The sequence below is a fragment of the Pogona vitticeps genome, chromosome 5 (genome assembly GCF_051106095.1).
Source record: "Pogona vitticeps strain Pit_001003342236 chromosome 5, PviZW2.1, whole genome shotgun sequence".
Taxonomy (NCBI): domain Eukaryota; kingdom Metazoa; phylum Chordata; class Lepidosauria; order Squamata; family Agamidae; genus Pogona; species Pogona vitticeps.
In genome coordinates, this window is record NC_135787.1 from 94,748,514 (window position 1) to 94,761,879 (window position 13,366).

General features: G+C 39.6%; 1 protein-coding gene across 3 annotated transcripts in view; it reads right to left on the minus strand.

Annotated features, from left to right (window-relative positions):
* Positions 1–9,486: 9,486 nt before the first annotated feature.
* The window catches only part of DOK7 (docking protein 7), a 69,831-nt gene continuing 65,951 nt past the window's right edge, over positions 9,487–13,366 (minus strand). For all 3 annotated transcript variants that reach the window (XM_073001009.2, XM_020815400.3, XM_073001010.2), the window contains one exon: positions 9,487–12,998. In XM_073001009.2, coding sequence (XP_072857110.2) covers positions 12,853–12,998 — 146 coding nt within the window. In that variant the 3' untranslated portion in view covers positions 9,487–12,852. The remainder of the gene's footprint in view (positions 12,999–13,366) is intronic.

Sequence of the window (13,366 nt, forward strand, 5' to 3'; positions counted from 1 at the left end):
TGTCTGTGAATTTCGTTGTATGTGTATATACTTACAATGACAATAAATTATTATTATTATTATTATTATTATTATTATTATTATTATTATTATTATTATTATTATTATTATTATTATTATTATTATTATTATTATTATCTCTAAAGATGGCGCCAAATGCTTCGCTTTCACCTTCTTGTTTTTCGGAGAGGATGTTGCAGGGATAATTCCGGAGTAGGAGGAAGCGGGACCGACGACGGCGGTGAAGATGGAGGCAAAGAGCCCTAGGAAAGAAACTCAACAGGGGACTGAGGAGTGAGGACAGGCAAGGACGGGGAAGCCTGTGGTGGCAGGCTAGGAATAGCCGAAGAATGAGGGGTTGGTGGTTATAAAACTAAGGGTTTGGCCTTAGTTTTAGAGGCTTTACTCTTTTCCCTAGGTTATATATGAGGTAAAGGGTCGGGTTCTGTGGACGCAGAGGCCGCTTCGATGCATACACAAAGATTTTTGTGCGACTCTCCAAGGCAATGCAGCTTTTAAAGTAACCCTGGGAGATGAGGAAGCCTTGGAGGCCTGGGAACAGTCCAAGGGGGGGGAAAGGGGGGGAAGGGAGGGAGAAAGAGGGAAAACCCTCGCAAAGGGCCAAAACGCACACCTCCCCTCCTAAATAATAAAGTCTTTGTACTTTCCTTAATGAAGAATCGAACAGGAGCCAAATATTTTCCAAGAATTTCCAATAATTTCACGGAGCCCTAGCCAGGAGACCTAACTGCAGCAGCGGAAAAAATGGAACTGAGGTAACTGTTAGAGCGGGCGGACCATGAGGTCCTGGGGGCCGGAGCCAAAAGTGTTACTTTAAGCACTAGAATATTCCGAGGCCTCTGCACAAGTGCACATTTAACCCATTAGTGTGCATTCACAGAGGCCACGAAGAAGAACAATTCATTTATGTTTGGTCACATTGGACATTTAACAATGTGAGTAATCTAAGCTTTGCCCAATGTTCTTCTCCTGCCATAATGTTTTGTCTGGGAGCAGCAAGGACTCACAAACAGCTGTCAATTAGATCTTCAGTATCTTGGCAGCCTCTCAAGTGTGAGGACCAATAGATAATAGTTTCCATAGACACCAGCATCTTTAAGATGTCAAAATCTTCAGAAATATCTCCTGTGGACCACTGAACTCTCTATACTGACCTAAGCAAGAAGAAATATATATCCTATGTTCAAGAATACATAAGTTCAGTTAGTAGATACCAGATATTACAGTTAACACATCATTAGACACAGAGGTCCCCTATGATGGGAAAATGTTGGTTTATTTTAACACAACCTTGTCTCTGTCCACATTTTGCAAATCCACTTGCTTTTTCTTTGGTCACTGGGAGATGGGATAAGCTTTTTTTGCAGCCCTGATTCCTCAATTGCTTACCTTTGGAAGACCTGCATAATGGGAAAGAAAACACTAGAGCAGCAGCAAATATATACTTCCCATAATATGTGATCTGGTCATCAGATGTTGCAGTCCATGGAAGTTACATCTCTTATCAATCCATCTTGTAATATGGCAGTGTTAAAAGTCAAGTTAAGATTCTAGAATGAACTCTTCCCACCAAAGTTGTTTGGTAAATTTGGAATGGAAAAAAGAGTCAGGCGTGGTGTCAGTCTGAACCCATTTCAAGCCAGGCCCAGACTGCAGTCCAAGTCTGAGGTATGAATGATTTAGAAAAGCAAAAGTCAATCACATGAAAATTAAAGATTGATAAATCGATCTGATCTGACAATATATGAATGTAATAAAGTGGTATCTGGTGAATAAAAAAGCTGGTAAAAAAGCTAAATGCAGGCCACTGTTTAAAAGACTGTTCTCTTACCTCATGTGTATACTTATCAAGTAATAGGGAACTAACGGACAGATAATCTCTGAGAGAACATTCTTTAGTTCTATTTTTAATATTTATATTATTAGTCACCTCAGAGGAAAGTAGGAGCGTCTTCTGCAGATGAGACCAAGTCATTCTTTTGTTTGGCTCTCCCACTCTTGCCTTCATATCTTTTACCCTTCCTTCTCCAAGCCAATTTCTTTAGCAAAGACGATTCTCACCCAACAGAAAAGTCATCTTTTCTTTCTTTTATTTTTTAAATACTCTTCTGCCAGCTCAGCTTTTTGTGCATCATCTAAGGGGCCACACAATTTTTGTGTTTTGTCTTTTTTTAAATTTTTATTTCGTTGTTGCTTGCTATATCTAGGGATGAGGGAATTTGTCTTGCTTCATTCTTTATTGTTTGCATGGGTTCATTCTGTTCCGTGTTCTCCTTTAATTTTAACTTTAAAAATTACTGAAATTACTCGTAATACCAACATTGAAGCATAGGCAGTTTGCCACTGATTTTATTTCCTTCAGATGCAATGTTTACCCACCTGTATTACCGATGGACAGAGCCACATTTCACAAAATGCATAATTATTTGTAGGCAATCATAATATGATTGCATCAAAATTCTATTTCACTATTTCACATTAGTAAATGCTGTAGGTGCTAGGGGCTTTGTGCGAGTTTTCTGACATGTAGATAATGGTCAAAACTCATTTGATATAAATTTATACCTGTGGATAACAGCATCAGCTGGTGCCAAAAATAGTTAACGTGAACTGAAAGCTTCCTATCCTCTCATTTTAGATCTTGAGGCTCCATAGACCCACTTTTGCCCTAACAAAGACTTTGGGAGCCTCGGAACAGGGGCAAACAATTAATAAACAAAATTTGCTGTCACTGGCAGGATGAGAACTACCAGGGGTAATCTGGCAGCAACCCTTCACTAGTAAAGGTTCCACTGCTGAGCTTAAGGCTTCCGAAGGGTTCTCCATGGCAAAAGGGAACCCTACAGAGCCTTGGAACCTAAAACAGGGTGTGGGAGGTGAGAGAAAGCTTTTAATTCATTGAAATTAAATTTTACTGGCATCAGCTGATAATGTCATCAGCTTCTGCTGGCATGAAGTTACACAACAGGATTTTATGCAGTGACACATTCTTTATTCCATCTAACCTCCAGCATTTGTCAGCAACCAACCTTATCTAGGCTTTTTCAGTCTTCAACTCTAGTCTGAACCGAAACAGAAATAATTAGCCTCATCTAAGAAAATTTGGCATTGAATTTCTGCCACTTGCTCTAATTATAAAAGGAGAGGCTAGAGACTGGATTATACTACACCAGTGACTTGTTTATCAGACAAGATATATGGACACAGGTCCATCAAGTGATGAGTTTCACCCTTCCAAGTAACTCATTTATATCCTCTGGCCAAACAAGATGAAGCTGATTCATGAACATTCAACAAGCAGAGATCACAAAACTGGAAAAGCACAAAGTTCAATGAAAAGTGGTAGCATAATCATACAGTGACACCTCACTAGACAGTTACCCCGCATGACAGTTTTTTCGATAGACATTGACTTTTTGTGATCGCTATAGCGATTCGCAAAACAGTGATTCCTATGGGGGAATTTCGCTGGACAATGTTTGGTCCCTGCTTCGCAAACCGATTTTCGCTAGACAACGATTTTGACAGCTCCCTCCGCACTCGCAAAACGGGTGTTTTCGGGACCTAAGCTTCACAAGACAGCTATTGAAACAGCTGATCGGCGGTTTGCAAAGCGGCTTTCCTATGGCTGATCTTCGCTAGACAACGACGATTCTTCCCCATTGGAATGCTTTAAACAGGTTTCAATGCATTCCAATGGGGAAATGCTTTTCACTAGACAATGATTTCGCTAAACAGCGATTTCAGTGGAACGGATTATCGTCTAGCAAGGCACCACTGTATTATAAAAATGAAAACAGAGATAGCCAAGAGCAGCTTCCTATAGATGAAGAATGTAATGTAAAGCTCATTATTACAATAAAAGAGTATACATAGTATTGTGCAACATGTATCCTCAGAGTCAATTTTAAATGCTTGTTGCATATTATATTCTTCATCTATAGGAAGCTACTCCAGCTAATCTCTGTAAGAAAGACAGAAATGGTGAGATGCCAAAATTTTCTTGGATTGAGGCAACCAATGAAGAACTACTAAAGCAATCGCAGAAAGCCCAAGACATTGTAAAATACATAAAATGAAGGAAGTTAAAATGCCTTTAGCATGTAACAGGACAAAAAGGTATAGGTTGTTACAACTGATAGTAAAGCAACATAACAGGCAAAGAACCACAGAACATGTTATATGAAGAACATCAGAGAGTGTTGTAAACAATATAAATTAGAACTGCTACATTCAAAGTTAAGATAGCCATGATGGGAATAAGGAATGCGATTTTTGTGTAAATATAAAAAGGAAAGAAAAAAACATGAAAAACACATTATCTTTTTGTTTTGTGTTCTTTTGTTGTGTACCAAAAGAGAACCTCTTACACTCAAATAATTGTTAAAAATGAAAGAATGTACACATTTCTTTTTTCATGTTTTCATTTAACTTTTTACTCCCCCCCCTTTTTAATTTCATTTAACTTTTTTTCACTGTTTATCTGTCAAGTTGCCCAGAAACTTTTTCATCCAATAAGACTGAGGGCTTTGTCAGCAAGAGAGTGGGGATTTTGAATTCTTAAAAGGGTTAATTTTTAGTTTGGGAAGGAACATAAGAGTAGGAGATATATAGCTGGGAAATGGCAGCATGCATTTAAAGGACTCAATTCTTTAAAAACAAACTCCTGTTTATGAATGTGGGATATTTGCTTCTGTACAGACAATTCAAAAAGTCAATTTCCTGTTGTGTTGCCAACAGGAAAAAGGATGTCAAATGTTAAATAGCAAAGAGCAGCATGAATGTTGACAACATCAATAGCAACAGTCAGTGGTCTACAGCAGTGGTCCCCAACCTTGGGCCTCCAGATGTTCTTGGACTTCAACTCCCAGAAATCCTGGCCAGCAGAGGTGGCAGTGAAGGCTTCTGGGAGTTGTAGTACAAGAACATCTGGAGGCCCAAGGTTGGGGACCACTGGTCTACATGATACCCTCTTGTACTCACTACCATTCACAACACCACCACACAAGAGAAAATCCCAGAAGCTGACTTCTTTTTTCATAAGTTAGCCATTTCTCAACCAAACAAAAAGAAATTGTCGGGAGTGTTTTTCAACAAGTGCGAATGCCCAAATATCTCCAAATCTGGCACAGAGCAAGAACAGACTGTCTGCTACATCTGTGCCAAATTTGGAGCTGGTCCAAGGTCCAGTTTCAAAGTTACAACATTTTGTTTGTGGCACCCCTATTTTTTGAGTTAGCTTACAGTATATCACTGTGAAGGTCAGGAGGCAGCGAGTGTGCCATCTCCTCCAGGTGAAACAAACACAAAAAGAGAGGTAGAAAAAAAAGGATGAAGTAGGAGAAGGAAGCAAACTTGAAAGGGTTAAGACAGAGGTTTGTTTGTTGGAGGAAGGAAAGAATAAGGGGGAGGAGCAATGGACTGACGTGTGGGAAGAGGGTATAAAGGAAGGTGCAAGCGTGCGGGATTTTCAAGTAGAGACGGGCATTAGACGAGACTCAAAGGAGGAGTTCAAGGCTAAAGAGATAAAGAGCCTGTTGGAAACTTGCCAAACCTCAAGGTTGGTGGGCTGCTCCCGGACCCCACACCGAAACATGGAGGAATCACCATTCAAGAGACAACAGAATGGACGGTAGTGGTGTTCCCATGGGGACACGGTCCTTGGAGGAAGGTGGTACGCCCCGATGTGACATTCAACAAGCCTCCAGCCGAGGGGGATTGGGCCCGTCATCCCTGCTGTGGGACCATATGTGCCGTGAGAAGCGCTCCCCTGCGGAAGCCCACAGACAAGGAACGGTTTGGACCAGCTCCCCAGTTTTGAAACATGACTATACAGTTAATTCACTTGGACATGTTGAGAGAAGGTTGTATGATTGGGACTCCTTGGTGCCTACGAACGTTATAGTTGACACTCCCTTGTTACAAGCCAATAAAAAGTGTTCTGTTTTGGAAACTCAGACTCCTCTCATTCCTGCTTACATCAGTGAACCGCCTAAAACTCCCTTCGAACCTTTTGACAATCACAGAAGTAATGTGTTTCCTTGAAAATAAGACAGGGTCTTATATTAATTTTTCCTCCAAAAAATGCATTACGGCTTATTTTCAGGGAATGTTTTATTGTTTTCATGTACAACAATCTACATTTTTTCAAATACAGTCATGTCATATTTTGGTTGCTGCAGAATGCTGCTCAATGGTGGAGAGTGGGTTTTCATTTAACTGGGGCTTATATTTGGGGTAGGGCTTATATTACAAGCACCCTGAAAAATCATAAAAGGGCTTATTTTCAGGTTAGGGCTTATTTTCAGGGAAACAGGGTACATCCCCTCACATTTCATAGATATTTTAGTATATCTTTTCATGTGACAACACTGAAGAAATGACATTCGGCTACAATGTAAAACAGTGAGTATACAGTTTGTACAGTATAAGTGTAAATGTGCTGTCCCCTCAAAATAATGCAACACACAGCCATTAATGTTTAAACCACTGGCAACAAAAGAGAGTACACCCCTAAGTGACAATGTCCAAGTTGGGCACAAAGTGTCCATATTTTGTGCGGCCACCATTATTTTCCAGCACTGCCTTAACCCTCTTGGGCATAGAGTTCAGGTTGCCTCTGGAGTTCTCCTCCACTGCTCCATGATGACATCACAGAGCTGGTGGATGTTGGAGACCATGCGCACCTCCATCTTCCATTTCAGGATGCCTCACAGATGCTCAAAAGGGTTTGGGTCTGGAGACATGCTTGGCCAGTCCATCACCTTTACTCTTAGCTTCTTTAGCAAGGCAGTGGTCGTTTTGGAGGTGTGTTTGGGGTTGTTATCATTTTGGAATATTGCCCTGTGGCTCAGTCTCCAAAGGGAGGGGATCATGGTCTGCTTCAGCATGTCACAGTACATGTTGGCATTCATGGTTCCCTCAATGAACTGTAGCTCCCCACTGCCAGCAGCACTCATGCAGCCCTAGACCATGACACTCCCACCATCATGCTTGACTGTAGGCATGGCACACTTGTCTTTGTACTCCTCACCTGGTTGCCGCCACACACGCTTCTCACAATCTGAACCAAATAAGTTGATCTTGGTCTCACTGGACCACAGGACATGGTTCCAGAAATCCTTAGTCCTTAGTCTGCTTGTCTCCAGCAAAATGTATGTGGACTTTCTTGTGCATCATCTTTAGAAGAGGCTTCCTTCTGGAATGACAACCCTGGAGACCAATTTGTTGCAGTGTGCAGCGTATGGTCTCAGCACTGACAGGCTGATTCCCCCCCCCCCCCCTTCAACCTCTGCAGCAATGCTGGCAGCACTCATACGTCTATTTCCCAAAGCCAACCTCTGGATATGACACTGAGCACAGGCACTCAACGTCTTTGGTCGACCATGGCGAGGCCTGTTGAGTGCAACCTGTCCTGTTAAACTGCTGTATGGTCTTGGCCACTGTGGTGCAGTTCAGTTTCAGGGTTTTGGCAATCTTCTTATAGGCTAGGCCATATTTATGTGGAGCAACAATTTGTTTTTTTTTCAGATCCTCAGATAGTTCACTACCATGAGGTGCCATTTGGAACTTCCAGTGACCAGTCTGAGAGAGAGCAATAACACCTGCTCCCCCTTCACACCTGAGACTTGTGACACTAACAGGTCTCATGACACCAGGGAGGGAAAACGCCTACTTGGACCCAATTTGGACATTGTCACTTAGGGGTGTACTCACTTTTGTTCCCAGCGATTTAGACCTTAATGGCTGTGTCTTGCGTTATATATAGTGCTTTTTAATTTGGCTTCACCCATTAGCTGAATGATTTTTTAAAATTAGATAGATAGATAGATAGATAGATAGATAGATAGATAGATAGATAGATAGATAGATAGATAGATAGATAGATAGATAGATAGATAGATAGATAGATAGATAGATAGATAGTTAGTATATTCTCTCTCTCCCCATATATATATATATATAAGAGAGATGTAGAAAGAGATATAAACAAAACAGTGATGGGATCCTTTAGTATGATTATTTCTATACCATAATATGAGGAGCAACATATGAACAGAAGGCCTGCCACTGTGTGTGTGTGTGTGTGTGAGTAGTAGTAGTAGCAGTAGCAGTAGTAGTAGTAGTAGTAGTAGTAGTAGTAGAGTGGAGAAAGAAAAAGCACAATTGAATTGCCTCTTTTTCATGTTTCAGTTAAACTCACAGGAAACAATTTCCTGATTTGATTCTCTGTGCCACAGTATGAAAGAGAATAGCTGGTCATTAAAAAAATGCAGTTCTAGCCTGGGGCTTCAAATGATGTAGGTTTTAGAGGCATGACATTCCACTGCAGTTGCATAATACTGTACTGTACTATGTGTGAAAGGAAGCTCAGCACATTCCACCCATTTAGTAGCAGTCATATTATGTCCTCTACCTGGTATAATTAATTAGAGCCGGGATAATGCACAAAACAGTAATCCTGAATGCATGTGTAACAAAAACTTGTACACCATACAATTATGTGGAAAGCTAATTCACCTAGGTATGTAACCCCTGAATGGCAACTAAATGCCTTTTAAAACGAAGGTTGGATACAAAAAGACACAGTACTAAATTATAAGTAGTCCATTATATTAGCTTAAGATGAATACAAAACATTTAGAGAATTAAGGGCTCAGACATACTAATCCTATTTGGGCATTACTGGCACCCAACTACTTAATTGTTTTCTACACAACTATGGCTTTGCTGTTTGTACCTGTGTATTTGCAAGAAATGTTACACCACAAAATGGTGGTTCACGGTGGTTCATGGCTACCACAAACCATTTCAACTTAAAAAAAACTCCACTACTGTATATGGTTCATTTCTTTTAAAAGCCCATGCCGGCGGGGGGGGGGGGGACGAAACTCCCATCCCCAGAGCCTGCCCCTGCCCCTGCCCCCTTCCCACTACATCGCAGTATGCAGTCTGTGGAGGGAATAAACCAGGAAGTTTTAAATTGTAAAAAAAAAGTTTGTGGTTCTGGTCAGTTCAGGTTCATCTGTTTTGATGAAGCCAAACCAACCCAAACCAATGAACTAACATTTTTTAATGAACTCCCTGCTTCATTTTTTAGTTAGTGCCCATCTCTAGTTACAACATCAGAAACAAAAATCTGCTTGGCATACCTATGAGAGAAATCACTATATATTTTTCTTGTATGCAAGTGATACTTCAAGTTAAATAAATGAATATTGTAGGCCCTTATTGTTAAAGAACAATGCACCAATATATGAATGGTGTTAGCACAGGTTTCAGTATCTGCTCCTGGATAGAACAGCAAGTTACTTGCATGAAGGCATTTTTACCTTTCAGTGCTACTATTAAGTGAAAAAATACAAATCTAGGTAAGAGTATACAAACTCATTTCATCGAGATAGACAAACAGTTCAATCACAAGGTTTCTTGCAGCCCACAAATACTGATGAGAAGAGAATCCCATTTAGGCAGAAAAGGCCATCACATGATTTTACTTAGGCAGGCTATGAAAACAACATGAAAAGCTTAGCACTGGATCCCAAGCACATAATCACTCTTATGATTTTCTACGAATGTGAATGTATTTCAAGATCTCCTGAGTAGGTTTTAACCAAGGAATACAAGTTCTCCATGGCAATATACCATCTTTGATAACTGGCGGTGAAATCCCATACATATTCAGTAAACATATCTGGTGTAATCCTATAAATATTTGCCACTGATTTAAACAGGTCTTACTCCCAGCTTAATAAGCCAATTTAACTGTATCAGGCCACTCGCAGCAATGATTATAGTAATAATTAGGACATTCACACAGAAATGGCAAATTTAGGTCACAAGGGTGACATTTGGAGATTTTAAGACTGTACTAACACATTCAAACTAAAATATACATGCAAGAAATTTCATAGTGACTGCTTTTGCAAAAGTAAAATATAGGAACCAAGGACATTAATCCCAATATCCTTTGATGCAAGAAAAAAAAAATCATATTCTGAAAATAATGCAACTAAATGAGCAGGGATGATATAACATGCATTTCTTAGAACATTCCCCCACAAAGAAGATTAGAATCATAGAATAGTAGAATAACTGAGTTGGAAGGAGCCTACCAACTGACTCCAAATCCCTACTCAATGCAGGAATCCAAATCAAAGCAGATCTGATGGATAGTTATCCAATTTTCTCTTGAATGTCTCCAGCGTTGGAACACTCACTACCTCCCAAGGTAATTGATCCATTATTGTACTGCTCTAACAGTTAAGATGTTTTTCCTGATATTCAGCCTAAATCTGGCTTCCTAGTAATGTGAGCCCATTATTACGTGTCCTGCGCTCTGGGATGATCGAGAACAGATCTTGCCCCTACTCTGTATTTGAAAAGTGTATTTGAAAAGTGCTGTCATATCTCCCCTTAGTATTCTTTTCTCAAGGCTAAACATGCCCAGTTTTTTTAGTCTTTTCTCATAGGGCTTGGTTTCCATTCCCTGATCATCCTTGTTGCCCTACCCTGAACTTGGTCTAGCTTGTTGGTATCAAGTTCAGAGGAGGGCAACAAGGAGGATCAGGGGACTGTTCAGAAACCTGATTCATTTTTGAAGGTTAATGTTTGAAGAATGTTGGAAAGGTTGGCTAAGAAAGTGAGGGCAACTGGTCAAGATCTGATGCAAAAAAATTTACTGCTTTCAAATTCAATGTTTTAAACAATATTATAAAATTCTTACAAAAAGGTGTTCATCATCATGGAATAAAAGGTAATAATTATTTTAAATTTTTATTTCAACCACCATTTTAGAGGCAAACGCTGAAAGTACAAATGCAAGTCCATATTTTCAAGAGGGACTATTAAATACACAGAATTTTCCCCTTATCTTTCTATAAAAACGTATGGCTATCTCCCAAGATGCTGAACCAAAGTTAAAACTACGTACATAACAGGGTAATGTTACTGTAATCATCAAATGATAGGAGTGGCAATCTCAGGGGGCTTTGCAGGACACATTTTTACACCCGCCACTGGGCCTAGAAATGGTTGTTTTGAATTATGATTTAAAAAAATTCAGAGCCAAAGTGCTCAGACGAGCACCTCTGGCTTTGGTTTTTCGTTATTTTGGAGTGTGGGCTTTGGGGACCCCTGAGGTGAAAACAACTGTTCCTGGACGTAATGGGAAACTGCATTTTAAAAACTTAGGATGTCCTTAGGTGTGTGGATTGTAAGACCACTTGACGCCAACCGCTGTCATGCAGGAAGAATACATGTCAGGTGTAAACTGGATTTGATAGATGAGAAAATGGAATGCACATCCATTTATTCAATATGGTGCTACTGGATTCAAAGTCACTAAGCATACAGAAAATAAAGGATGTTGCTTTAGTAGAAAAAATATTTGTGTAAAATAGAAAACACCCTAGAAAATTAGTAACACTATCTATGTTGTCTAGAGATAAGATTGGCATACATGCTTTCCCCTAAAGGTCCAAGTGGTGAAGTAATTACACATAAAGTTAAATGAAATGCATTTTTAGCTGATTTCACTTATTTATGCAACTCTGAGTGTAAATTACAGATGTCAGCTTGGTTTATGCTTGGTACCACTGGTCGATAAATTAACAGCACAACTTTAAATTTACTTGGGGTTGCTTTGCTGATATGCAAAATGAGAGTCCTGCAGTGGGCTACTATAAACTACTATAATGGTTTAATTTACAGCACTTAGAACTAAGGCACCAGATATGGGGTTAGGTGTGCTGCATCTCATACACTACTGCTGCTGACCAAAGCCCACAATAAAAGTTAAGACAAAAGCTTAGAGCAACAGGTTTACAGTTGTGAAATATATTTAAATGTATGCTTTAAGTACACTAGTGACAGTGCCTTAACTGCAGCAGTTACGTGAAAACATGTAAATAATATTTTTCATTATAATTTTACTGCATGGAATCCAAAGGTGCATGGAGTGGCTTTGGATCCTCTAGGATACTCCAGCAACAGAAAAGGAGGGAACCATTTTTACTGATTCCCCCTTCTAACTGAAGATCCCTGGAGGATCCTTGGGTCCCCAGATGTTCTTGGACTACGACTCCCAGAAACCCTGGCCAGCACAGCTAGTGATGAAAACTTCTGGGAATTTTAGTCCAAGAATATCTGGGGACCGAAGGCTGGGAACCAAGAAGGCACAAAAAAGACAGAATTGCCCAGAAATGCCCTCTGCCATTTAAAGACATTTCTGTGGATCTTGCTTTGCAGCAAGAAATAGCACTGCTAGGTTCACCCACTACTTACAAAGTGGATTGCAGAGAAACAAAATATGCCAGCTGAAAATGTGAAGTTAACTTACTTTTCATCTAAAACTTGCATGAAAAGCTACCTTAACTCTTAACAACTTATTTTATAACAACAAGAAGAAGAACAACAAGCTTTGAACTGCAGAGCTGGAAAGAGCCCTATGGATCATCGAGTCAGCCCCACTTATCAATAACACACTGTATAAACCAAGACTTTGTGAATACTTAGCTACATTTACATCCTTGTTCAATTTTCTTTATATTAAATACCTGTATTAAAATCATGTGTATTAGATACATGATTAAGCAAGCCATTTAAAAAATTACAACATATGTTATTTACCAGACATGTTTACAACCAACGTTTTTGCACATATATATACACAAACACACACCCACACACCATGCTACCAGTTGTACAACTAAAAATCAATGAAGTGGAATGAATCTGGTATGAATTCGAAAACAATGGTAGTATTTAGTTAAATTAATGAATTCATAAAACATTTACAAATATCACTATAGTTAGCAAATTAGTTTTTTCCTAGGAGGAACATGCTTGGTTGCTTTTCTTCTTTTGTTCAAGCTCTTGAAGGCGATCTTCTCTAAACTGTGCATGTTGTGACCCCACTTTATGGGCTGTCTCTGTGGCTGTAATATCAATCTGTGCATATTTCGTTGATTCACTTCCTATGGTAGAAAAACACTGTCACCAATGCATGCCATAACCTCTTTGTGTACTTTTAAGATAAATTATGAAACCAATACAGTAATAGCCACCTAGTGGTCACAGACAGCTCAAACAAGTTATGAATTTTAGCACTGGGGAACAGTAACACTTCTAGAAGCGCCAGCGCTTATAGCTCACAATTTAAAACACAAATTGCATGTACTGCACTGTTGCATTGTATGTCTATGTTGTAACATAAATGCTTTTGTTTAAGGCTCCAGTCAACATGGAACAGGAGCTTTTTTATCTTGTTCAGATATGAGGGTGGGGTAAGTTTCAATAGTGTGAAATGTATAAAACACACCCATTTTTTCTCTCTTTATACCTT